Consider the following 27,304-nt stretch of genomic DNA (forward strand, 5'->3'; position numbering starts at 1 on the left):
TTATTCACTGTTATAACGTTTCCAGTGATGATTAATTTAAACGATCATAACCGTGGTATAAGCTGATTTACTTTGCCAAATATAACACTGCCCAGGCCTTTAGCACTCCACCTAGAACATTATTCATGTGAAAAGTATACAGAACTTTGCTTTTAAGATTAGTCTCAAAACTAATAATTAAAGAAAGGACTAATATTGCAAAAGCTCAGCTCAGCTCAGCTTACAAAAGCATGACATTTGAGCAAGTAAAACTACTACAGAATTGCCAAGATGGAAGACACTTAATGCCACCAACTTTAAATGTGGGGAACTGAACTGCTATATAAGCCAGTGCTATTTAAATAGGGAATGGGGGCAAACACAAGCATATTCTTAGTACGTTAAAACTTTCATGGCCTCACCTTACCATTCTTTGTTAGTACCAATGGTCCTTTTAAAAAAAGAAGTAAACATTCAGGTTATGTAAAAATCAGCAACTCAGCTGTTGAGCAGCCAGTGGACACAGACACGGAGAAAACTGCTTGGAGTCTCTGCCAGGATCATTCATAGCAAAACTTTATTGAACAGAAAACCCAGCAAAGGTTTTACCTCTGCACAGTTGCCCTTGGTTTAAAGTAAAGCAATGCATTTTAAAAAGCAATTATACAGAAGTCTTTCCTAGAAAAGTCCTGCTAAAACATGTCTAGCAATTTCATTGATTATATAAAGTAGTACACTTAGTGTAATTTAAACATTCCAACAGGAATCAAATCGTACCAGCAGAACCATTTCTGCCTCTAGACACCTATGTACAAACACACATGCAGACACACACATCTGGAAAAGGTCCTCAGGCATAAACATGCGACACTAACAATAGGCCTTCTATTTACAATGCCTATTAAACTACATACAGTAAATATTAAAGCTTTTCAGAATAAAGACATGAGAAGCCCTGGGCATTTTTTGTTCATTAATTTGTATCACGGCTTCACGTCTTACTTTCTGCTTTTGCTTCATCACAAAAGCATCTCCTCCTCCTTGGTGGTTTTTTACGAATTCTGTGCCATCGCCATGTCCAGGTGAGGAATCTAGTTGGAGTCAAATGATCCAGTCCATGCCTGTCAGATCCACCAGCAGCCAGAGAGCAAACAGCATCAGTTTGCTATGGCTGGGGGGCCTTCTGGAAGGAGAGAGGCAAAGAAAGTCTTGAAGACGAGCCACGCTGTGCTCATAAAGGAAGGGCTGGTCTGCTCACCGTCCAGTACGTTTCTGTCTGGAGGGAGGTGGTTGGGGTCTTCGATTTCAGGATCAGGGCCTTCCTACAGGTAATGAACACAGTGAGAAAACAGTTAGGACCGTGATAAACACCAGATAATATTGGGCAATGGCAGAGGTCATCCCTGGCCCCTGCGCCATATTTGAAGCAGCTAGGCAGGCGGGACCCCAGGGAAGGGTGTTCTGGCTGGAGTTTTCTCAGGTCTCCACTGCACAACCATGCTGGTGACATTCTCTTCATTTTGAATATTCTCAGCAGGGAGTATTGAAACAAATGTAGTAACTAGATCTTCAACTATTATTGAACAAGTAATTAAGTTAACCTTTGTTGTGAGTTAAAACATTAAAATGGAAACGCAGAGTTCTGAAAACAAATACTAGAATGCCAATTTATATTATAAAAAAATATCCTCTAGGATTATGCATTAAGCTACCTTATAAAAATTCTATTTGTGTGTTATTTTTCAGGAAATCTATTCCAAGAGACATGCTCATGCTCTTAATCCTTAATTAGAATAACTATCCATTAGCAGTTTCCATGGCATAACTCAAGGTTACAGACCACTGAACACTCAAAATAGTGAGCTTTAAAAAATTATTTAAATATGCCAAAGTGCAAATTGCTATGACAAAAACACCTGACAGATGCTATGACACATTTAATGTTTTAAAAATAGCTACTGTTCTAAGACTAAACAGGAGAAAAAACTTGAAACGTTGAGCCTAATAAAATGGTAAACCAAGATACTGGATGTTTAAAGGTTAAGTGTCTGAGAGCCGGGCATCTCACACCTAGCTCGCTGCCCCCCGGAAGCTCCATACCTGTAAGTTATTGTTGGGGTCCTGGTTCACAGCTTCCTGCAGAGGACCATTATTCGGGAAGTTCTGAACTGGCCTCTGTCTAAACGGAAACCACCCAACGTGATGCCTTCAAAGGAAGCACATAAAGTCCATCTTAGCCAACATCACAGTGAGATTCACTCAAGAGTTTAAGGGTCTTCTCATCAGATAAGGTCCCCCTCACTCCCCTCCTCTCATCAGAGCAGCATCCAATTAGAGGCTCACATCGAAGCCCATCTGCAGAGACATCCTATCACACCATCTCCCAGACTCTCTCACTGGCCTGTCAGGTTCTTAAACGCAGGGCCATGTTTAATCACCATTGTACACCCAGCAACCTAAACAGCACTTCGCACACAGTACATGCTTAATACGTGTTGGGGTCACCATAACGTGTGATTTGTAGGAAGGGAAAGAAAAGGAAAGGGAATCATCCACTTACAGGTACATAACCACGGTGGCCCCCATGACCATGAGGAATCTGCTCAGGGAGGAGTAGAAGTAGAGGATACTGAGAAACACGGAAAACGTAGCTGCTGAATAGGTCCAGTCCAACCAGTCGCGGTTTATCTCATCATCTTCTTCCACGATAGGGCCGCCTTGCGCATTCATCCGTAAGTTTTGATTGGCCCCGGGGTTAACCACCACTTGAGGAGCAGCATTCTGATTGGCTGGCTGGTTCTCAGCTGGAAACTGGTTGTGAATAGGGGCTGGAGCAGGTGCGGAGACCACAGGTATCTCTTGGGCACTTGGTGAGGGAACAAAAGTCCCCGATGCTGCTGTGGCCGCTAAACTAAAATAGAAATGACAGAGGCAGATACTGTTGAGAGCACGGCACCGTGAAGACTGTGGTTCTCCTCACCTTATTTACGCAGGGGTCTTCTACTGTGAGCATTTATAAGTAGGTACATACAAACTTAATTGTTTCTTTAACTACTGAAGAACTTCTTTACTGACAGTCGTACCTATACATGCCTTTCCTCTCCCAGGAGCAGCAACATGATAAATTTTGTATGGAATGAAACATCCAGCCACTGTAAGAGTCTGGTGCTTAAAATTTCCCCAAAACTTTAAAGATACATATTGAAAAGGAAGTAACATTCTCAGTGAAGTCATGAAACCATGTATCAGACATCAGTACACAAATTAGCTACTAGTTATCATTTACACCTTCCTCTACCCACAGGACCAGAGCAGGGCTCTGCAGACACGGGGCAACATCCCTAACTGGATAGGTAACATGGCTGGGACCGCTCTCTGTTCCCGGGGCCCCGGCCACCCCACACATCAGGGAAGGACTCACTACTGCATGTAGTACTGCCGCGCATAGATCTGCTGGAACCAGGAGAGCTGCAGCCACCCATAGGTCGTGTAGCCCGAGAAACCAGGCCCCAGGCCTTGGAATGCTGGCTGGGCAGCTTCAGGCCTAGGAAAGATGGTTTTAAATGAACATTTTGAGTTGGTTTAGTACAAATAAGTGAAAACCGAGTTTAAATGACAAATCAGGAATTCAAATCAAAGAGACTAAAGAATGGGCGTTCTGACAGTTACACACAGATGACCGTTTAAGGTGAGCACAGGAAGTGCTAGTTGATGAAGTGCTCCTACCATGGTCCAGATCCCCTGGGAACACAAGAGCCCATGCCCAGCACGGGGTTCTCACCGTGCCATCACTATGGTGTACCAACAAGCTGAACCTTCTCAGGCTAAGTGGATCCCATCCCCATTTATGACTTGCCGAGGCTCACTGCAGGTCCAAACCCACTGTTCACCCTTTAGGAAGCAGCTCTAAATAGCCACATTCCTCCAAAGCCTTTCCTGAAAGAAACTGCCCTCCTCCCAATACCCACTTCTCCCTCGCCTCTAGATCTCAATCTGTATATGGGGTAGTGATGTGTGTGTGTGTGGCATTACCAGTGCATGCTCACTGACACCTTGTGCCCTGGACAGGCTGTTGGGCTGTTACCTTACTCAATCCCCAACAACCTTGTGAAGAGGGAGCTCTCTTCCATTTTATAGGGGGAGACTTGAGTGCAGCTCAGGGAAGACAAGAGATGTATTTGCACAGGGTCACTGGGCTAGTAGATAGCAGGGCTAGATTTGAGAGCTCTTCGTTTGGCACCAAACTCCTTTTTCTACCATGCAACAGCCTTAAACCACCAAGGACAGGATGTGGGGGTCATCAGTGGCTTTGTGAGCCGCACACAGTGAACCCCACTTCACAAAATGGAAACTAATGGAAGTGCGGGAAGATCAGGAGTTGTTACATGGTCATCTCCACTGGTCAATTCATTTCCTTAAACAAAGTTATATGCACTGGCTGCTCAACAAATAGTTATTGAATGAAATCATCAAGTTTTATTACAGTGAAATTCACAAGTCAGACAGGGGCCTCAATTCTCAAGTTACGTAGCCAGAAAAAGGGAAGCAGTTCTAAGTGTTTCTATCCAATAAGGAAGCCAATTTATATGCTGACAGTCTTTTTTAACCAAATTCCATACCCAGAGTATTTCTAAAACAGTGTTCCAATACAAGCAGGACTTGGTGTGATACTGTTTTGGATCAGTTAAAAAAATTACAGCGCATGAAAATGAGAGGATAGTGAAGTGCTGCTGTTAGCTCTGATGATGGCACCACAGATACACAAGACAACTAAAAGGGGTGAAATGACAGATGTTTAGGAACCACTTTTAAATCTTCAGGGGAAAAAGGGAATGGGGAATAGATAAAACGAGTATGGCAACACTCTGATTATTATTGGGCCTGGGTGATGGTTATGGGGGATTCATTATACAGCTCCCTCCATTTCTGTGTATACTTGAAATTGCAATTAATTAAAAAAACACTGAAAAACTCCTCAATCCTTAAACACCTGGCGTTATCAATAATCACGTATTAAATAATCATGTATTAAAAGATCATAGGTCACTTCTAGCTTTTGCTCTAAAGGAAAAGGCTCTGATCGCTCTACAGAAAATGGCCCTTTTTCCTGGCACCACCAACACAGTCCTTGGCAGAGCATTTCTTAAAACGGTCTCTTCACCTTTTGTCACCCAATGCAATGGGCAAGCCGCTCAGCGAAGCAGCTGCATCCCACTTACAACAGCTGTTTTTTCTGCAGCAGCACTAATCTCCCACCACAAGATCGGCACATGCAAAGCACAGCCATGCAGGAGGGGAAATGCCTTTTAATACATGTGTCTCCACATTTTACATGTTCCTAAAAGGCCGTGTAGTGAGAAAAGTTAAATACATAAAAGATCTTTCAAGTGAAACCCCTATAAAGCAACACTTTGTACATTTTAAAGTTCTGTGCCGAGACAGTGTAAACACACCTTATTCTTAAATTGATGCAAATGGGCACATTCACGTTGCAAAAACCTGGTTCTTTATTGTAACACTCACCTTGAGATGTTCTCCCATCCAGAGGGAGAAAGATTCCGAAGAGCCTCCCGTGGCCTTAAACCATCACTTGAGGAATCCCCAGGATACTGTCCCTGATTGGAACCAGTGGACTGCTCTGTGGATTCAGCAACCTAAGTGCAATATGAACATGAGAACAAAGGGCCTGATGCAACCAGCTGAAATCAAGCTAAAAGAATGATTTTGCTGGGAATGGCTTATGTCCCCCACCCTGACCTCTGACTGTAACAAAATTAAATATATACAATGTTATATAAAAAATATTCTGAAATTTGTTTAACATAATCTCAATATATATATCTCATTCATATTTTATTTATTTCTACAGTAACTATGTTATAGTTTCATTAAAATCTTCCAATGAAGCTGTCACTGGTGAAAAAGCTTCCTGATAATGCTCTATCTCTCTTATGGCTACATTTACTAAATCAAGAAAGTAAATTTGACCAACAGGATTTATAAAAACAGCCCAGCCAGCAACCTAAAAGGAGGGAATTTCCTAAGCTATGTTCAGCTGTTTCGGGAACTACAGATGTAATGCCAATTTGGAGTGTGTCACCACATTTATTAATACCATATATTTCAATCAACACTGTGAAATGAAAAATAAATGATTTTGACTATCAAATATGTCTTTATTGATCACTTGCTAGAGACTGGCCTTTTCCTATCTAACTAACTAACTAAATAATCACAATGAAAATTTCCAAAGAAAATATATTCACTTTTTTACTCTTTATAAAAATTAGCATCTGTAATATATTAAACAAAAATAAAATTTAAAAAAAAGAAAAGAAAAAAAAAAATTTAAAAGTTCCTTAGAAGAAACTTATGTGTCCAAGTCAATGAAAACCCATTTTATAGTGCCTTGTTAGCTCCAGTGATCTGGACACACAGCCCTGCAGGTCAAGTCATATCCCAGAAGGCAGAGTGATTGGAACTCTACTTTTCCACTACAACAATAATGGAACTGTCTGCCACTGTCAACTCTCATTGTATTGATGACAGTTTCTAATTCCTAATTCTCGCTGGGGAAGAAACAAAACATGACGACAAAAAGGCCATAAGCAGTCCCTCAAGAGTTTTATCCAACTTCCTTTCTTCCCTCCCTTCAGAGTCTGAAGGACACAGGGCATGACAATCAGACCTACCTTTGCGCTGGTTTCGGGCATTTTGGAAGGACCCTTCACACTGCACACCAGATGCAGAACATGCCGGGTTTCCTGCTGGAGGAATAGGAAGCACTTTAGCACCTGGCCTCAACCTGGCAAAAACTTCCAAACATTCCAAAGTTAATATGTAAATGATGTACCTTTGGAAGCAAGTCCCTGAGACACTGGTTATCCAACAACAGCTTCCCAGAATAAATTAACCTCTGGTCCTCTGGACGCTTATCATGGAAAGAGAGAGTAACAGAGTCAGCGTTTAACCCCACAAGCTCCCAACCACAGAAGACACTGTTTTGTACAAATCACTTAAATATATGTTTTTCCCCAGAATTACAGGAAAACATTTCTTCAAAGGCCCCATATACAAAACTTTTATATTTAGAAAGTGCTTTTAAGTTTAAACTGGTCTCTAACATATAAATAAATTTAGGATGGCAAATGATATCCAGTCCACAAAACCTACAGCAACCTACTTAACTCTTAGGGAAACTGCTTTCTGCCACTAAAACACACATTTGATTTGGGGCTTCTATAACAACTAACTTCGAAACTTGTGTTTAGTTTCCGAGAAAACTCAAAGTACTCTCCAAGTCAGCCTCCACCAAAACCACCTAGCAGTGTCCCAAAATAACATGAAGCAATTCTAAACTTAAGCCCTCGAAGAGACATTTCCCAACATACAAATGCAGTCATGGATGAGATGCAGTGTGGGTAACATTTCCACAACAACCCTGTGAGATTAGCATCCCCGTTTTAAGGGAGAAAGTCTGAAATTGATTTGTCCAAGGTCACACTACCTGCTAGAGTCCAGATTCCAACCCTTCTAATGCATTCCAGTGATTTTAAAACCAGAGGGACTCCACACACTTTTATACAAATCTCACTTTTAAAATCTGTTTTTAATTCCTTTAAAAATTGTACTTAAAAATAATGGACTCAAATGCTAAGGTCAGTACACTGGAGATCACCACCAACTTGTCAACATACTCTTGCCAGAATAACCAATTACACAAAACTTGGAATAAAGCTGTTCCTTCCTGCCAAGTAGCCCAAGGTGATAAAGCAAGCAGTTTAAACTAAACAATAACCGCATCACTCTGGATTTTTACAACTATGCACAAAAACAAACTACAGAACTACTGTATTGGATGTTGTGTTCACCACCATTCTCACTGATTGACTTTATCAGTAAATGCCATGCACATGATTTTGTAAAATGCTATTGCAGAGGCGGGTCCTGCATTATATGAAAAAGTTCCACATTGCAAAAGGTTTGCAAACCACAGCTGCCTGTCATTTAAATTGTTTTCCCTGTTAAAGGCCTAAATTGCTGCTGTGTTTTTACCCAGAGGCTGATTAGATAAACAATTAAATACGTTAAGCCAACAACTATTATAAAGTAAGGCTACACATTAAAAAACAAATCAGTACTCTCCTGCCATAACTTTTTAACCCCCAATTTACATTCTGGGAGGCCTTTTATTTATAACTTTTGGGTCTTCAGGCTTCGTTCTCACCCAAGGAAGCCCTTAGGGAAGCTCACCTCCAAAACACTGCTTTGGACCAAATGATGCAACTAGAGACTACCCTGCTTGGCCACTTTGTGCACCTAACAGCCACTCTCACAGCAACACAACCACCTCCTTTCTTGAAGCAGCTATGGTGAAACTGCAGAGCCCCAAAGTGAATGCAAATAAATAAATAAATAAATAAGCAAATTTCAAAAGAACAACTCAGAAGGAAAACGCACTTCTACATTATACGGGGCAAATACGGGGCAAACACCACCTCACGCATGAACTACCACCACGCACTGCAACTCCTGAGATCAGAGGGAACAACCTCACCGTCTTTTCCCGCCCTCATGCCCTCTCGTGTCTGAGGGAGAATTACACTTGTGGGCAGTAAGGAACACTGCTGGCGCTTACGTAATATTAGGGTGGAAAGTAAATATTATGTCCGGCTCACAGCCTCCATCACGTGGGAGGGAGGGAGGGAGGGAGGCAGGGCGGTGGTAAGGCTGATATTGACAGATGTGTCACCCAAAACAAAGCAAGGCAGTCTCTGTAATTGAGGAACCAAAGTCCTAACACCCAGACTCCGGGAGCCTCCTTCCGCCGGTGTCCCCTCTTAACCGCTCCTCCCGGCCGCGCGGAGGCTGGCGGAGTCGAGCGTGGCAGGGCGGGGCCGCGGGGGGCGGCGGGCGGCCGCGTCCGGGTCCTGGGTGTGGGGCCTTCGGTACACACCGCCCGGGCGGGCGAGCACCTGCCAGTCTCTCCAGCCAGCGGCCTGGGCCGGCGCCTGCCCTCCCCTCTCCGCGATGACAGGCTGGCTACATTCGGAAAACTCATTTTGCAGCATTTACGCGTCCTTATGTGTAGCCATTGGACGCGGTCTTGATGGGGGACACGTAGTCATCCTCGCGTTTGGGGGGAACCTGAGGCTTGAAGGGTGAACTGACTCAACCAAGGTCAAAGTGCTGTTTCAGCGGCTGGGCTCAAGCTAGAAGCGAGAAGTACGGGGCGGGGGACGCGGGAGCAGAGGGGCCGGAGAGGAGAGCGCCCGCAGGGAGGCGGGGCGATGGCGGCCGAGGACCAGGAAGTGGCCGTCACAGGGCCGGGAGACGGGGCGCCTTCCGAGGTAGGGCAGGGACGGGGAGACCACAGCCCCGGAGGAGGTGACCTGGTGAGCGCTCAAGTTCGGGGGAAGGCCGGCGAAGGGAGAAGCTTTAGGGACGTGGCATTCCCAGGGGGACGCACCGAGGGCTGGGGGGATGCCCGCCGGGGCCCGGGGAGCGCTAGCGGCGGGACTCGGGGGCCCCTCTCACCGGGCGCTCGGGGTAGACGAGGCTCAGGTGGGCCTTGAGGCGGCCCACGCTCCAGCTGCGGTCGCCGCTCAGCTCCAAGTCGCGGTGGCGCTGGTTGGGGCTCTTCACCAGCAGCGTGACGGGCTCGGGCTCGGGCTCGGGCTCGGCCTCCATGTCGGCTGCGCTGTGGGCTCGGCTGCGCTCCCGGGGGCCAGGCTGGCGGCGTCGCAGCCGCCCGCAAACTCCGCGACGACGGTTCGCGTCTTCGGGGCGCGCGCCCCCGCCTCGGGTTCCTTTTATAGGCTCTCCGCGCGGCGGCTCTGCGGCCCGAACCCCGTGTGGCCGCCACCCGTTGGCTGAGGCAGAGGCCACTGCCCCGACGTGGCCCAATCGCAGGCCGTGCCCGTGGGCGGAGGGGCGGGCCGAGCTCGTGGGCGCGGCTGATGCAACTCGCCGCGGGCGCGTCACCCAGCGTCTGGGCTGCGGCCCCGGAGCCCGGGTTCGGTGGCCATGGCTGGGTGCGCCGCGCCCCGCTGGGCGCTCTGTCCCGAGGAACCTGGATTGCGCCCTGACTCCGGGGGCTCTAGGCGCCGTGGGGAGGGCAGTCCCCGCGCGCTGCCGGCTTGGCAGCCTCCACAGATTGTTTCCTCACAAAGCCGCACCCCGCCCTTTTTGACCCGGGGCGTCAAGGCCCACTTAGCCTTTCTCCCCCCCTCCCCCCAGGGACGTCAGGCCCTACAGCCTGACCCTACGGCGGGGGGCGGGGGAGGGGAACCCGCCCAGAAGGGCGCCCCCAAGCTCATTAGAAGGGAAAGGAAGGAGCAGCGCCATTCTTGCAGGAACCGAGGAGGGCGACCTCTGACCCTCTGACCCAGCGTCGCCAGTTCCTCTGTGGCCTCGGCCTTGAACGTTACACCCTCAAGTGTGGGACGGACATCACCCCATGGACGGCAAGCAGGCCACCGGCCGGCTGGGACGTCACCCCATGGACGGCAAGCAGGCCACCGGCCGCCTGCACCTGGAGACACCGGGAAAGGGGCCCACGTGACGAGCTGCTCGCAGGCGCCTCCTTTAAATGGGGGCTGAGACAAGGAGGGCGAGGTGCTCAGGTTTTCCAAAATGCGACCACAAAGGCCGCTCTGAAGTTCACCCTCCCTGCCTCCCTTGTGTAGGTAAAAAGGTGCCGAAAACCAAAACTGATCTTGTGCCGGCCGGTCCTGGCCCCAGGGCTGCTGGCACATCTGTTTTTCCAGGTGTGTCATGTGACCAGGAGGGGCCGCAAACAAGGGGGGGCGCCTGCCTGGCGGCCTCGCAGACTCAGGGGCCGAAAGGAACCTCACCGGACGGTGTGGAATGAAAACTTTCTAACCAGAAGCAGTTCGTGGTGGGAATCGCGTCCTAGGGCAGTATGTTTTCCCCATCAAAGGTCGCTTCTCACCTAAACGGAGCCTGTCGTCTTTCTCCACCTAGGATAACGTGCCTGATAAACAAGCCTTTGGAATAAAGTAATTTCATTTTTTTCCAGGCCCCTCAAAGCACAACCACCTCAGCGGAGCAGGAGACCACAACCCCCTTGTTACTATTGTTATCATGTTAATAGTGACGGTTAACTATTTAAAAGAAGTACAGTGTGTGTCATTTTTTTATCCAGTCCCCCTTTGCTTCCTAATCTATCCCCAGTGGATTTCATGTTACCTGCTTAACCTCCTCTTTTGATTGTAATGTATAAAATAAAGTACAACACTGCCATCTTCCAGAGCATTTTCTCAGCCTGTTGAGGTTTTGCTTCCTGGAATTGTCAGTTTGGCTCAAATAAACTCATAAAAATTATCTACGGATTTAAACATTTCTTACATTGACAGAAGCCTGACAAAGGCAGGAGGGTAACAGAAGGAGCCCGGTCTGGTTGGTGGGTACAGGACCACAAACAGGGTGGTTCGAAGGACTGGGGTTTTTTGTTTCATTGTACCAGAGGCTTGAAGTCTTGAGATCAAGGTCTTGGGCAAGGTTGGTTCCCTCTGAGGGCTATGAGGGAGAATCTGTTCCATGCCTTTTTTCCTGGCTTCTGGTGGTTTGCTGGCCGTCTTTGAGTTCCATGCATGGTGTGTTGCAGCGTCCCCCCTTCTCTGCCGTCAGGGTAACAGAGCTTTCTCCCTGTGTGTGTCTCTATGCGTATCTGTGTCCCAATTTCCTCTTTTAAACATGTTTTTAAAATATATATATTTATTTATTTATTTTGAGAGCGAGAGGAAGAGTGATCGAGCCCGAAACCCGGGCATGTGCCCTGACCAAGAATTGAACCGTGGCCTCCTGGTTCATGGGTCGACCAACGCTCAACCACTGAAGCCACACCGACCGGCCCAAATTTCCTCCCTTCTTATTAGGACACGGGTCATCTTAACTTGATCATCTGCAAAGACACCATTTCCAAATATGGTCACATTCATAGGTACTGGGGTTAGAACTTCGGCATCTTTTTGGAGGACATGATTTAAACCATAACAGTTGGCCTTAATATAACACAGACCATGGGGTGGTTTCTTTTCAGCTGTCTTTTTTTTTTTTTTTTTTAAGTCTTTATTGATTTCAGAGAGAGGAAAGGAGAGGGAGAGAGAGAGATAGAAACGTCAACGATAAGAGAGTCATTGATCGGCTGCCTCCTGCACTCCCCTGACTAGGGATTGAACCCACAACCCGGGCATGTGCCCTGACCAGGAATCAAACCCCGATTGCCTGGATCCTAGGTGGACGCTCAACTGCTGAGCCATGCCTGGCCGGGTTCAGCTGTCTTTAAGAAGGGAGGTGGAGGCCTTTGGAGATCATTTGTCCCCATGCTCAGCTTTCCGGGATTGTTTTTGTCTGCTGAGGAAAGCTTGTTTCTTTTCAGCAGGGCTGACTTCATGGCATAGTCCCCGCCCTTGATTTAATGCTCTGCTGTCAACATCTGAAAATTCAGAATAGATTTTGAACAAGAAGCCCTGTGTTTTCACTTTTCACTGGGTTTCACAAATTATGTAGCTTCTCATACATCAGGATGGAAGAAAATGACTGGTTATGATCTGGTAGTCTTGCAACTAGCTAAACACTGACCAGTGGGGCCAGGTCAGAAAAACAAGCAGAGGGGGCAGTCAGGCAGGAGATGACGGCTTCACTGGGAAACAAAGTATGCCACGTAGCAGGGTGTCCTCTAGCCTGCAGTGGCAAGCATCAGGGCCCCTTGGGTGGGCACCATTTCCACTTGGTAGTAAGAGCGTAATGGGGTGCCCCCCCCCCCAGGGAAAACACAATCCAATGTCTGTGATTCCCTCAAAGCTCTTTGGTGATTTTGCCTGTAGCACCTTTAGAAAAACATTCAAGTCAACAAATGTGCCAGAAGTAGAAGGATAAACACAAGTGACCCTGGGCTCGGTGACCTTACAAAAACAATGGGGGTGATAAGACTGTACGAAAATGCAAAAAGAGACAACCCAAAAGTTCTCCTACATGTCTGAAGGACTTATGATTGCATCGAGGGATTACACAGAGGTGGAGAAGAAGAGGGGGGATTGAGAAAACTTGATGGAAGAGGTAAAATTGAAGTTGACTCTGGAAGGGTGAAATCTGAATAAAAATAATAAGGGTAGCAACTATCATTAAGCCCCATAGGGTACCAGTATACAGAACGTGGGTGGGCGAGTATAGCTCAGGGTTAAACTCCTGGACCCAGAGCCAGACTGCCTGTTTTCAAACCCAGCGTTAGCCGCTTATGTGCTATGTGACCTTAAGCGAGTTAGTTAACGTCTCTGACCTAATTTCCTCATTTTTAAAATAGGAAGAAGAAGATTATCAATTTCGTGGGGTTGTTGTGGGGCTTAAATGATATAATGCTGTTAAAGGTCCTGGGACAGATCCAGACAAATAGAAAGTGCTCAAGAAATGTTAACCATTAATGTTTAGGGAACTGTGAGTCCAGTCCAGTGGTTCCTGAACCTGGCTGTGAAACAGAATCGCTAAGGAACTCTTTTTTTTAAAAAATATGTCTTTATTGATTTCAGAGAGAGGAAGGGAGAGGGAGAGAGAGAGATAGAAACATCAATGATGAGAGAGTCATTGATCAGCCGCAGCCCTCAACCCAGGCATGTGCCCTGACCGGGAATTGAACCCCGATCTCCTGGATCCTAGGTTGATGCTCAACCGCTAAGCCACGCCCAGCTGGGCAGGAACTCTTTTAAAGGGAATTCCTGTGACACCAAGAACTGGTGAAGATACGGAGCCATCGGAACTCTCCTACCCTGTGGAAATCATCTGGAAGTTTCTCACAGAGTTAAACACACACAACCTACAACAGCTATTCTTACATTTATAGGGATTTACCCAAAAGAAATTAAAGGCTTGCATGAGAATGCTCATGGCAGCTTTATTTAACATAGCACCACGTGCCAGGAACAGTCCAGGTGTCAATCGCCAGGAGGCTGGATAAGAAACTATGGTGTATCCACACAGTGGCTGAACCCAGGCCCCAGGAACCTCAGAAGCCCACATTTCCCATCATATCTACCTGTCTAATTGCAGCCTAGCATTTTACTTTAAATAGAAAAGAAAAAAATAGTTCCTTTTTAAGTTTCATGGAGCCTTTCCTGTACTGTAAGGGGAATTTGGACTGCGTGTTAGTTTCTTTTCTGGTATCCAGCTTCCCCAAACTGGTTAGAGACATGACCTAGCACTTAGGCAAAGATGCGGAAAACTACAGAAATTGTTTACAGGGACATCGTTCTTCAAGTGGTGGGGCTTTTTCAACTCTTCTAGAAACTTAGTTCTGCTTGCTCAGCCCTCCTGTTCAACTCTGGGTCAACCTTCCTCTTTACCAGGCCACTCCACTCACCCGTCCAACCCTCTTATCTCCGGTCAGCCGTGCCCCACACCAGGCTGCATCAGTCAGATCCGCAGGGCTTCACTCCAGGTCTTTGTGGGTGGGCTCTTTGTCCTGTTTCCCAAAACCTCCTCTCATTCTCCAGCCCCACCTTCCTCTAAGACAGGACTCTTGAACATCTCCTGTTTCATTTTGGAACTCTCTGGCATGAAAAATGCTTGTTCTTTTTAGCCGCTGTCTTCCATCCATGTGACTTTCTGCGGTCTGGCTTCCCCTCCAGGTGGTTCTTCACAAGGCTCTACCTCCACGGTATTTTTAGAAACCGAATTTGTTGTGGCTCCCTTTCAGGAAATACGCTCATGTCACGCGTAAGCTTTTGGTCGTAGAATTAACCCTCACTTTGAATGGGAAATTAATTACCAGTGAAGCCTCTGGCTGGGCTTCCCTGGGGCCTGTTTCAGTGAACACTTTTAAAGTTGGCAGCATTTTTTTTTTTTTTACATCCTGAGTTATATATGACTACAAGCGAAACTTGGCTGTTTTGCATATGCTTGGGGGTCACCCAGCCAGGTGGTTCTTCTGGAACATTCCAGCTGATCTGTGAAATCCACCTCTCCCTTGCCATACAAGAGAGGCCAGGCAGGGGTGTCAAAGGGAATCCAGTCTAATTGGGGTTCTCCATGTGCTAATGAGGCCACAACTTTCTGCCTGGGAGGTGGAGCTCAGAGTATTGGATGAAAAATGGACTGTACTATACTTACCTTAAAGCCCTGACAGGTCTGGGCAGGAACTAAAGGAGGGTAGGAAATCTGGAGGGGAAATTGAGGACTAACTGGGCAGTGAATCCCGGGGTGGTGGGGTTGGGGGAGGTAGGTGAGGAGTCCCTGCTCTGGTGGCTGGCCTGGTTGCAGGCTGGGGCAGCACCCTGATGACCCAGCTCTCTGAGGGCCAGGTTTTCCATGCACAGTACAATGGGAGGACCACAGGGAAAATAGCTCCCACCACTGAAACTCATTAACATGGAACATTTTATCATCCAAAGGCACAGAGACACGCACTTTGGCCTGAAATCTCTCACCTTTGCAGTGCCCAATGGGCCCAACAATGACTTGGAGAGCCTTCTAGATCTCCTGATCACTCAGCAGGTCAGAAGGAAGTGGTGGGCCATGGGGTGGGGGACTGAAGAATGTGTTCTCTACCCCACTCCCACCCCCAGCAGCCACCACACTGATCAACCATGTGTGGGCCAAACCACAGTCATCAGCAGGCCAGCTGGCTAGTGACAGCTGTTCTGGTCCAGTTCTTTAATTTCACAGACTGAGGCCCAGAGAGATTAAGAGGTGTATCGAGGTCACACAGCCAGTTTTGAGGGGCAATGGAAACTCAAATCCACTTCTCCTGGTGCCCACCCTCTGACTCTTCCGACTCAACCTCTCCACTTCTTGGTTTGAGGCAAGATTACAAATACTGGGGGACTTTTATAAAATTAAAGAGAACAGCTTCCCCATGAGTCTGCAAACATATAAGAGAAGCAAAGGGAAAGTCAGTGTCTCCAGAAAATATTCATGTAGCAATCTGGCCACATGACCTATGGAAGCAGTGGAAGCTCAGACAAAGTTCAATCCAGGGTTGAAAAAATAATAGTTTTTTCAAAACACTCAGCAGAGTTGAAAAACAGTGTGTTCCCAAACAAGTAAGATCTATTGCCTGAGTGAATATATTTTCATTCATTTCATTGTTTTGACCTCACTGTTAACTCAAGGCTTCCCCCACCCCAAAGCTATTATCATTGTTAAAAATTCAGTTTCTAACATAGTGAAGTTTTGTTTTCTTAAATACCCAAAGCCAAAGAATTTTCTGTTCTTGGATCAGGGTTTCCCTGAGGTCTGGAGAGGGAGCACCCATTTGCCAAGAAATGATTTTCCATGTGGCTCTAGAAAGTATTCCTTGATCGAGGCTTCACATTATCTGGAGTTGGGGGAGGGGGTTGGTCCCAGGTCCACTGATTGGCTCAGAGGCAGGCACCCTTTTGAGGTCCCCAGAGGAGCTGTCCCCAGTCAACTCAGCCAGGCCCTGGGTCACTCTCAGGAGACCTGATGAGCAAGAGCAGTGGGACTTATAACAGCTCGGGAGACCAAAGCCTTTGTTCTCTGCAGTGGAAGGACCTAAGAAATGCTAATGTCCTTTGGGTCCTAACCCTAAGAAAGAGATTTTTGCCTTCATAACTAAGTGGGTGCTTCGGTGGGCTTGGAGCAGGCTGAGCAGATCCAAAGATGCCTCATTCCTTCAGTTACCCTTGTGCTACTGGAAAATGCCCAACAAGCCCCGTCCACTAACAACTCACTTTATTCTACCTGCCTACATCTAGAGCCGAAATGACCTTTCGGGGAGCCTCACCCACAGGCACTGGACATCTCTTAACATTCATTCTGCTCTTGCATTGAGCTTGGTTGGTGCAAACATTCTGGGGGCGTTCAATCCACAGGAACCCAAACACCTTTGCATGAATGAGGTTCATCTTGCCCAGGTTCTCTCTCAACTCTGACCCCCATCCTATGACCACCCACACCGCCACTTGCTGTCTCTCTCTTACCCGTGGCTCATCCTTTCGTCCTTTCACTAGGCCTTGGGTTGACTCTGCACCTTTCTGATCCTTTGCCCAGTCTTGCTGCCTTTATACACTTGCTGACTCTGCTTCTCCATTCCTGACCCCCCTATACCTGCATTCTTAACCAAACCTGAAATTGAACACCCTTGCACAAGACTCCCTAAATCTTGCCCCTCCTTTGAAGCTCTTTCTTGATACACCACTGTCAATAACCCTCGAGTGTTATTTTGTTAGCTCTCTTTCCCCTGTGGGATGAAGAGGGAAATGGCAGTGAGGCCATCATGACCTTTCTCATATCAGTTTTTGTCAAAAAAACTCAGGGCACAAGGGACAGTCTAAGCTGTGTTTTTCAAACTGTGGGTCACCACCCATTAGAAGGTCTCAAACTCATTTAGTGGATTGCAACCAACATTCCAAGGAAAAGAAGAATGAGAACAGCAAATATTGGCGTGCGTCACCCACAGGAAGGGTAAGTATTGGTTTGTGACACATTAGTTTCAGTGTGTGTTCCAAGTCTCAATGTAAAGTATTTCTTACTGTGGGTTGTAGCCCCCAACAGTTTGAAAGTCTCTGATCTCTCAGAGAAGCAGCCAAAACATTGAAGACATATTATTATTGAAGGGAGTGAGAGGTAGTTAAAGAAATTTGCATTATGGAGGTTCCAAGAACCCAGCACCTCTCCTGTAAGGGCTACAGGTGTGTGTATGTGGGGTGCCCCTTCTCCTGACCTTGGAGGAGGCAGGCATGGAAACGTCTATAGAAATGGTCAAGATGCACACCCAGCACTCCAACTCAAACTTGTCCATAAATCAAAGACTGAAATCTTAATTTGTTATAATCAAAATCAAAAGAATTTAAAAGGACTATGGATCCACCAGAGAATTTTCCACCCAACTTCAAATGCTATTTCTCCAGCCCATAAAACAAAGCCCAGAGGACTTGTCCAATGGGAGTGAGGTCCAACCAAAGTTTGGAAATCTGCCAGCCTCTTCAGTTGGACCATCGATGGTACCGCTTGAAGTGTGACAGAGCGTGGGTCTCGTCCTGGTGGAGAGGCGGATGTCCCAAGCACCCTCAGCTTCGGGCAGGTATGGCCAAGCTTGGAGTTACTGGCAGTAAAAGGTGAGCACATTTTCCTGGTTTCCTCGGATCAGGATGACAGGAGGTCTGAGGTCCTGGGACAGAGTCTCCAGCCAGGCCATGTACAGCGAGCTTGGGCACTTCCCCTTCCTCCCTATGGGCAACGTGCTGCAAGATAGGAAGAAAGGCAGCCAAGAAGTTACCCAGGGGCCTTCTGCAAGCCCAGCTCGTGGTTGGCTTTCTGAACAGCAACTGTTTAGTGACCCCTTAAGAGCCCTTCCTCCTAGCCCCCCAAGGTTGACCTCTCACTTTCCCTAGAAGCAAGACTCCAAATGTACCTTCAGCTATGAAGCATTTTTGAACAAAGCCATGGCCTGCAAGGCCCCCATGATCTGGCCCCCACCAGCCTCCCCTATCTTACCTCCTACCACCCTCAGCCTTGCTCACACTCCTACAGCCACAGTGGCTTTCTTACTATCCCTGAAAAAAATAGCAAGCTTACTCCTGCCCCAGGGCCTTTGCACCTGGTGCTCTCTCCATCCAGAAGGCAATGCCCCCAGCTCTTTAGCTCGTTTGCTCCTTTGAATCTCTCAGATCTCAGCTTAAGTGCGCCTCTCCTCTGGTCAGCCCCTCCAGAGCAGGCCTCCCATCTCTAAATCACCTGTTTCATTGTCTTCTCACTCTCAAAATCCTGTCCTCATTCGTTTGTTGTCTGTCTCACCCCACTAGGATGCATGTTTGCTCATGAGCAGGCCGGCTCTGTCTTACTCACTGCTCTTTCCCCAGTGCCTAGAACATGGTCTGATACAGTTGGGATGTTAAGCGGGTGATCCCACCCTTCAGGCCACTCCTTGCCTCTCCAGCCACACACCTGCCTGTGGCCACAGGGTGACCTGTTCACAAGGTTCAGCTGAGAGTCCTTGTCCTTCCTCCTGCCCTGTAGGTAAGGCCCTGGGAGCAAGTCCCCGCCCTCGCCCTGGGAGGGCCCCTTGTTCGAACTGCAATGCTCTGCAAATAACAGCTGCCCTGGGGAGGCTGTGCAGCCGTATTTTCATAGCTATTTCAGGCAGTGACTTATTTACCGTCTTGAGATTCCAAAAAATGCATTGTGATGACCACAGCTGCCCTGCTCTAGGCTCTGGGAGAAGCCAGCTGGGGTTACAGGAAGTTGGGGCCCCAGCACCGTGCATGACACTGTACTAGTTTTCCCAATGTCTATCCGCAGGTATTTCATCTGAAGCTCAAAACAACCCTGAGGAGAGGGCAGGGCCCGCAGCACCACCCCCTCCCCCAGTGGGGAAACAGGCAGAAAGGAGTGATGCTGAGTGATGCTGGGCTTCAGAGCACAGCTTTGGCGTCGGAGAAGCCATCTGAGTCGTGGCTTTGCTGCTTCCTAAGCCATGTGGCTTTAACAGATGGCTCACTGCCCCTGAGGACACACATAGCTCCCTCCTGGGGTGTTTGTGAGCTCCGAAGACAAGCACATGCCAGCGGTTCGTCACATCAGCAGCTGTTCTCATCACTTGTCATTACTGACCAAACTGGTGAGCTGCAGAGCTGGGACTTCACCCAAGGTCCTGGAACCACCCATCCCAGCTGCCTCTGCTCACTGCAACCCCCACTTCCGCTGAGAAGGAGAACTGAGGTCCCTAAACAGCTGTCCCCTATTTAAAATTCCACCCTCAAAGCTTCGCTTGGGATATCACTACCCTTTTTAAAAAAGCAAGTTCCCCAGGATTGGGGAAGGCAGGCGGGAACAAGAACATTTCATTAACCAAGTGTCACTTTAGTTAGAATGAATTTGTGGCCGGTGACTTTCTGGGGAAAGGGAAGTGGGCATATTGAAACCAAACTTCCTGATTTAACAGTTAAGCCAAAGGCTGAAAATGCCCTCTGGGAACTTTCCCCATTTTCAGGTACCGAATTCAGAAACTTCCAAGGCCATGAGGGGACCGGTGGCTGCATTATCTGGGCGGAGGACACCCAACACTCCTGCATGGACTTTCAAGCAGAGCCTGTCCATCCCGGGGAGGAACAGGCAGGCTCCCTCCCTGCTCACCCAGCGCCAGTCACTAACACTCCACTCCAGCCCACAGGGTGTGTGTGCTTTAAGATCCTAATCTTTAGGAAAAAAAGCCACTCAGGCACTAGGGACTTTTTGTTCAGAATTGCATCTCTCAGCCACAGAGAAAGGCAGCCTTAGACCTAACCTAGATGCGAAACGGTGACCCTGCGTCACAGCTGCAAAACCCAATCCCTGCCCTGCAGCTGTGAAGTCTCCGGCAAGTTGCTTCTCCTCTGAGGCTCAATTCCCTCACCTCCAAAGTGTGTGTGTGTGTGTGTGTGTGGCAGGGCGTTAAAACAGAACCACTTCAGAGATTTTTGAAAATTAAGAAGGCCCAATACCTTGAGTGCCAGACAGGCTCAATCTATAAAATGCAATGTTGATTATTACAATGTGGCTTTGAGGAGGACATCTTTATAGAAAAAAGAGGGGTCTAGACCCCAAAGTTAGACCAGAAATGAGGTTGTTGATCTGGGCAAAGCTGGTTGGGCTGGTTACACACTGGTTTACCAGCTGCGCAGATTAAACTGAACTGAAACACAGCCTTAATCAGATAAACTGCTGATTTGTGGGAGGCAAACAACCAAATTCTGCCTCCAACCTGCTCTAGAGAATGGTCCCGTGCACTCCAAAATGCTGGAAAATGTGATTTTGTCATTTTACTGAGGCTTGGGGGATTTTTGTTTCCTTGGAATTTCTGGGCAATATGGGTTTCTGGACTCCGCCCCAGACCCTGATCTGGAAGGAATGGAGGAATTTGTCATTTTCCACAGTCCCCTGAATGTGACACCTAGAGCAAACTTCTGAAAGCACAGGGCAGGCAGTCATGTTTGGACATTAGTGATGCAAAAATACAGCTCCATGCCCTCCCAGGGGGGTTGGCTCGACAGCTAACAGCCCGCCCCTTTGGGCAACAGCTGACGCTGCCACCATGGGACCGGGATGCCGTGTGCAGGCGGCTCCTCTAAGGTGACTGGGCTGTGTTGTTTGTATCGGCTAATCCCACAAAGCCTGGTGGGCAGGGGATTGGCTTTCCCTATGAGGCCTGGGGGTTGAGGGAGAAACTAGGAGGGGGAGAGGAGCCAGCAGGTGGTCACCTCCCACCTGCTGAAAGCCTGACTCATTTTAGTGGCAAATCAACTTAGAACCATAACGTGTTAGAGTGAAAGAGAATCTAGGAAATTGGTTAGTTTAACTCTTTTCTATAATCAGGGAAACTGAGGCTCAGAGATGGAGAGTTGCGTGCCCAAGGCCACACAGTGGGCTAACTGCAGAGACTAAGTGCAAGCCTGCTTCTCTGAACAGAGGTGGCACGCATGAGGGGTGGTATGGCATGCCCATGCACCCCAGGCGGCACACACAGGCACCGCCCCGAGGAGAGGCTGGGGAGCCATCCCAGGATGAAGCCGGTCCCACCACCTCACACTAGTTTCAGGGTAGGAAAAAACAGGCTCCGTAGGCTGTCCTGTGGAATTCCCAGGTAGTTAGCCCCCAGGAGATGCAAGAAAGGCCAGCATTTGCCTTGGCAAATGCCCTCCTTCCCTCTGAGCTGGGCCTCTCTGGGAAGGGGACTCCGGTGGCATCATTGACCATGTTTCCTCCTGGCCTCCAAGAGAGTAGAGCCACCATGAGACCCTCTCTGTGCCACTGTCACCTTCCACTTACTCAGCCTTAGCCAGTACCCACCGGAGGTGGCACATCACTGGAAGCCTGAGAGTCTGGCCTGCATGGAGCTTGAACAGTGGGCTGGGGTGGCCTCTGTTTCTGCTGCCCGGACTTGGCACTGACATTAATTGGGGGTGGCTGGTGGCCAAAGAGGGCTGAGTGATTCCCAAACAAGCAGGAATCTATTTTCTTCTGGAATGACCTGGGTCCCCTTTGCCAAGCCGAGTTTGGCAGGAAAAGGCACAGCTAAGGGAAAAGCAGTGGTGAGGGGCATCAGCAAGGCCTGGGATCTGTGAGGCTCTAAAGCTCGGCCAGCTGGCACTGACAAGGAGACAATTCTGAGCTGTCCTAAATTAAATTACAGCAGGCCAGAGGGTGGAGGGAAGAGACCAGAAGGGGTTAATCAGTTAGCAACTGCAGAGCAAAACCAACAAAAGGCTGCTCACACCCTGAGTGTGTATTGGCCTAACTGCCAGGTGGCTATTTCCACAATTATCTAAAAGGAGCTGCCAGGCGATTATCTAAAAGAGGGAGCCGCCAGGCGCCACTGAAGCCCAGGGGCCTCCGCTTACTTACACGTGAACTTTCCCATCTGCTGCACACGTTCAACCAGCGTCTTCCTAAGGACTCAGCCCCACTTCAGAATTCTTTCAAAACAACTTAGATCTCTCTGTCCCCTCTACTTGACGTGTAGAACGCCCAACAACGCCAGGACCCAGACATGGTGGCTTTTACGCCAGGCACAGCCCTGGGGGTTTAAGACTCCCTGCTCCAGGACCTGGTCTGTCTCCCTCCCTCCCTCCCTCCCTCCCTCCCTCCCTCCCTCCCTCCCTCCCTCCCTCCCTCCCTCCCTCCCTTCCTTCCCTCTTTCCCTCTTTCCTTTTTTGTTTTGCTAGCAATGGCCCAATATACCCTTTCTTTTAAAAAGATTTTCAGCCCTGGAAGTTAGGACTTTTGTTTAAGGGTGAGACCATAGGACAGACATGGGCCCTCAGAAGGCTCAGGTCCCCAGCAGTGGCCACCCTTCCAAAGCTGACACCCGTCGCCTCTGCACCAGGCTCCTCCTCCTACTTACATGACCACGAGAGCAGCGTCTCGGGAGTAATCCAGCAGGATTTCATTCAGCCTCACCTGCCGTAGGGACTGGGGCGAGAAAAAGCCATGCGGTCACTTCCCACATCCTAAGGAGCGGTCCCCACCATGCCCAGGGGCCTCTTTTAACATTCTGGACAGGATGCATGCCTTGTTCCCCTAAATTAGTATTGATCCTCCTGCCTCTGAGGAAGTGGACCCTCATAGTAGCTGAGTCTCTGAGAAGCCCTCGGGAGTTTTTCCTGCCTGATCTTATTACCACGACCAGCAAGGGGGGCAGGGGGCACCTTACATGGCGTTGGGAGAGCTGATACTTCAGAATAGAGAACTGAGCAAGGCCTGCTGGCTCCCTGAGCTCCACTGTCTTCATCTGGGAAATGGGTATAATACCCACCCCAGGGGAGTTGGGGGAAGGCGCAGTGACATAGCCCATGAGCAGCAGGCCTTGAATGCGGAAGGCACTTGCTAAGGTGGACTGGAGCAGGGATGGGACCATGCTCCATACAGGATCAGCAAGAGCCCAGTTTGGACACTCTGCTTTATTCAGCTTTACCCAAGGAGCTGGGAGCTGTGTGCCCTCTGGGCCAGGGCCTCCAGGCTGATGGGCCAGGGAACCCCCATAGTTTGTATGGGGCTGGGTTGTGGGGGATACTCCCTCCTACCCCAATGCCTATCTCCAAACTATTCACAAATGATTGGCACTTGGGATCTGGTAGCGGATGGACACCCGTCTGGGAGAATGGAAAGCCGGGGGAAGTGAATTAACCTAGATGAGGGCTTCCAGACCTCACACTGCTGACATTTGGGAGGGAGAATTCTTCGTTGTGGGAACTGTCCTGTGGGCTGTAGCATGTTCAGCAGCATCCCAGCCCTCTACTCACCAAGTGGCAGTAACCATCCCACCCCCAGTGGTGACAAACTGTGATCCCCTGACCCCCTAACCTCAAAATTGCCCCAATCAGCCACCACGCTCCTTCAGCCCTTATTAAAGTCCTCAAGGTGCTGTCTGGGGAGGGGGTGGCCACGGCTTTGGCTGCATCTGGGAAGGGATCTACAGGCTAAGGGGAGAAGGTCAGGCAGCTCTGTGGGCCCACAGGACAAATTTCCCCTTGGCCTTCCCCACTTGTCTCATGAGTCCCCCAGGCAAGAGGAAAGGGGAAGAGAGGGAGACGGGCTGTGGGCAGGCCATTGCCATGGCCAGGGTGACTCAAAGTGGGCAGGAGGACCAGGCTCTCATGCCAAGGAGTGTTTGTGGCTTGAGGATACCTCAGAGGCTGGGTGTAAAGGGGAGGGGAGCAGGGCTGGAGCCAAAGGGAAGGGCATTAAGGAAGCCCAGGACAGATGGGCACAGGGTCCTGACCCAGGGGAGCGCTGTCCCCCACTCCACCAGCAAGGCCCTTCTGCCTCCTGCACCTTGACTCTGTTCTTGTTAATCTCCTCATCTGAGATCTTCCAGGGGCAGTCTCGCCTCATCTCGGTGACGGTGGCCTCGTCCTTGAAGCCATCATTCAGACGGAAGGGTGCAATCATGTCCTCGAACCGCTTGGTGCTGGGGACAGAGAGAGCAGGGGAGACCAGGTGAGATGGCCCAGTTTCCAGGAAAACCAGGCCCTTGGGGGCTGCCACAGGACACACTTTTTAGGCTGAACCCTGTTCCGACACCGCCGTTGACATAAAAGCAGCTTCCATGTTGAACTCCACACCAATTGTACTTCCATGATTTGTCCGTGACAACTGACCCGGGACCTCCCCCCTCCCCCCCGACCATTCCCAGGTATTTACTGAGCAGTATTCTGTGCCAGGCTTGGTGCCACACAACAGCGAACAAACTCGATGTCCCTTGTGCTCACAGATCTCATGCCCTACCAGGCGGTAAATAAGACCAACAGTTTTGTGAAGGCACAAACCGTGTACCGGGCTGGGGCTCACAGAGGCGGGGGACGCCTCTGGACCGCAAGGATGCCTGTCCTTCCGAAGCCAGCCCTGCTCAGGGCAGGGACGCTGCAGCAAACAAGGGAAGGTGCAAAGGCCCTGCGCAGAAGTGAGCCTGGTCTGCTTGAAGAGCAGCAGAGGAGCTGCAAGGGCGCAGGGCGAGTGCAAGGGAGAGTGGGGCAGGGCGAGACAGACAGGTCGGCAGGCCTTTGTTAGCTGCCCGGAGTGAGACAGGAAGCTGTTGGAGGGTGTTCTGTGTGATCTGACTTCTGTCATTAAAGATAGAAACTCAGACTGGTCGGCATTCAGACGAAGCCACGTGCAACCATGTGGATGGATGCATTCACCTGGCGAGAGAGAGAAGAGAAGAAGGCCCAGGGCCTAACCCCAAGGATGCCAACAAGTGTCACTCAGGTAAAGAAGAAGCAGCAGAGGAAGCTGAAAGACCACAAAGTAGGAGGGAGCCAGTAGAGGGTGGTGTCTTGGGAGCCACAAGAACTGTTTCAAGAAGGATCACTGTCAAATGCAGCTGAGAGACAGAGAAAGATGAGCTCAGAGGGGTTCTGTGGACCTGGCAATGCGAGGCCACCAATGACGCTGTGAGAGTGAGCTCAGTGGATCAGTGGGGAGGAAGGGGTGTGTGTGCCATCTCTTTGGAGAAGTTGGGCAATGCAAGGAAGGGGAGAAACAGTCCAGGAGGTGGAGGCAGACCCAGGGGCAGAGGGATTTTAAAGAGCAGGGATGTTGGATGGGGTCTGCATGTTTGCTCTCTCTGCCCTCCCCTCTGGGAAGGTCTCCCCCCTCTCTCTCTGTTCATAACCTTCATCAAAGCTTTGCCCCCCCACAGGGGTGACCCTGTGCTCTTCTGCATCCTGGTCTGCCTCTGCAGCATTCTGATACCTCTTGTATCAACCTGCACTGAGCTGGGCTAACCCCTGGAGGGCAGGGCTGCAAATTCCTCAGCTCCAAGCACAGCCCTGTGCTCCAAGCACAGGCCAAATGGTAGGAGTCAATATATCCATCACCATTAAATAGTTTCTTTCTTCCCAACTGATTTCCTCCCCTCTCCGAGGGTAACGGGAGAGAGAAGGGAGAAGTAAAGACTAAAATATCAGGATGGACCTTATTTCACTGGGGAAATAAAGCCTTGCAAAACCTCAAGTACATTGATTTACATGAAGCAAATCCTATCGTAAATGTCTTAGTTTAAGAATATGAAATTGAGTTTAAGAATATGAAATTGAGAATATGAAAGGACACGATCCCTTCTGACTCCACAATTGAGCCTCGCTGCGTACAATTCACACCAGGGTTTGCTCAAAGTCTGAGCACTTGCTATTGCATGGGGGGGAGGGGGATTTTTGCCCAGATTATTCAACATTTCCCCACTGGCTGCCTCGGGGCCTTCGCAAGTTCCTTTCTCTCCAGTGGGACAGGGACGTGCCTCTGCAGCAGTCCCTGCAGAAGGGGCTGCCCTCCAGCCATGTTTTGAAGCACTTGACCCTGCCACGTCCGGCCAAGGCCAATTAGACCAAAGGTAGCCAGAAAATGGCGTTTCCAGTAACGTCTACCTCGGCCTGGCAGGAAGGGATAAGCCGGGCCAGTCACATTCCATTTTTAGGAACTTAAAAGTTAGGCAACACCTGGAGAAGGGGGCAGTTTGAGTGCACAGAAAGGTCAACATGCAGGGCTCAGAAGTCCCAAGAGTAGGCGAGAGCCACAAATCCAGCATTTACTGAACACTGACTCTAGGCTGGGCACTGTGTGAAGTACTTTACGTGGATTGTTGATAAGAGAGTGATTCTCAAAGTGGGGTGCCTGGACCAGCACCAAGAATGTGCTAGAAATGCAGGTTCTCGGCCCTACCCCAGACCTACTGACTCAGGATCTTGGGGGTGGGAGTTGGAGAAAATTTTAAAAACTAGTCACCTGTGAAGGTAAAATCAGCCTTTTACGAATAGCCCAGACCCCTGGGCTCGTGAAGTATGTAGCCAGAGACACCCTCAGTCCCCGAGTCTGTGGGTGGGGGTCCTTTGTGTTTGAAACTCTGGCTTCTGCTCAAGTGGCAGAACAGCCGTGATCTGCACCAGTAGGAGCTTAAAAAACACTTGCTCTAAGAAAAGCATCAATGTCAACTTCTGTCAAAGAGCAGAGCTCTGATATGCCAAGGAAGGAGCACAAACCCGAAGACAGAAGATAAACAGCTGCGAACTCCATCCTTCCTCTTTCTTTCCAGGAGCCCAGTCTAGGTGGGGCAGAAGGACAGTGCCCCTGCCCTTGGCTCACCAGAGAGAAAGGGGCGATGGGCAGAGGGGTGTGCAGAGCACAAGCTGGCCCTCCTGCCTGGGACCCCACTACAGAGAACTCACTGCTCGGCCCGTGGCTTCTGGTTGATGTCGGGAAGGATGTGAACTTCATGGAATCCCAGTCGGAATTTGCTCAGCAGAGAAATGATCCTGGAAGATGGAGAGATTTTTAAATGCGTCTACTCATTCCATGAATTTTTATTGTTTGTCCG

At 49.1% G+C, this 27,304-nt stretch overlaps 2 protein-coding genes across 4 annotated transcripts in view; both read right to left on the reverse strand.

The window, feature by feature from the left end:
- Positions 1 to 534: 534 nt before the first annotated feature.
- On the reverse strand, positions 535 to 10,165 carry HERPUD1 (homocysteine inducible ER protein with ubiquitin like domain 1). 2 transcript variants are annotated; one of them, XM_081118574.1, is made up of 8 exons: positions 9,517 to 10,165; positions 6,833 to 6,910; positions 6,672 to 6,746; positions 5,503 to 5,633; positions 3,401 to 3,523; positions 2,540 to 2,890; positions 2,080 to 2,185; positions 535 to 1,301 (listed from the first exon to the last, which is right to left on the reverse strand). In XM_081118574.1, the coding sequence occupies exons 1-8, from the start codon at positions 9,667 to 9,669 to the stop codon at positions 1,137 to 1,139; spliced, it is 1,182 nt and encodes a 393-aa protein (XP_080974700.1). In that variant the 5' UTR covers positions 9,670 to 10,165; the 3' UTR covers positions 535 to 1,136. The 2 variants fall into 2 exon arrangements, with proteins under 2 accessions (XP_080974700.1, XP_080974701.1); XM_081118575.1 differs by having other exon boundaries at positions 6,672 to 6,743; positions 9,517 to 9,761.
- A 5,461-nt stretch (positions 10,166 to 15,626) lies between these two features.
- SLC12A3 (solute carrier family 12 member 3) overlaps positions 15,627 to 27,304 on the reverse strand; it is a 34,930-nt gene continuing 23,252 nt past the window's right edge. For both annotated transcript variants that reach the window (XM_081118576.1, XM_081118577.1), the window contains 4 exons: positions 27,156 to 27,242; positions 24,268 to 24,403; positions 22,838 to 22,905; positions 15,627 to 18,200 (listed from right to left, as the gene is read on the reverse strand). In XM_081118576.1, the coding sequence (XP_080974702.1) occupies positions 18,059 to 18,200; positions 22,838 to 22,905; positions 24,268 to 24,403; positions 27,156 to 27,242 (433 nt within the window). In that variant the 3' untranslated portion in view covers positions 15,627 to 18,058. The remainder of the gene's footprint in view (positions 18,201 to 22,837; positions 22,906 to 24,267; positions 24,404 to 27,155; positions 27,243 to 27,304) is intronic.

The sequence above is a fragment of the Miniopterus schreibersii genome, assembly GCF_964146895.1.
Source record: "Miniopterus schreibersii genome assembly, chromosome: 18".
NCBI lineage: Eukaryota > Metazoa > Chordata > Mammalia > Chiroptera > Miniopteridae > Miniopterus > Miniopterus schreibersii.

Bases quoted from the DNA above. Each gene is read 5' to 3' on its own strand.
- HERPUD1 (XM_081118574.1), bottom strand. From the start codon at position 9,669: ATGGAGGCCGAGCCCGAGCCCGAGCCCGAGCCCGTCACGCTGCTGGTG. The intron at 5,634-6,671 runs GTAGGTCTGATT...TATTGCACTTAG, and splicing joins TGCCCGAAACCAGCGCAAAG to GTTGCTGAATCCACAGAGCA. The intron at 2,891-3,400 runs GTGAGTCCTTCC...TTTCTATTTTAG, and splicing joins CGGCAGTACTACATGCAGTA to TTTAGCGGCCACAGCAGCAT.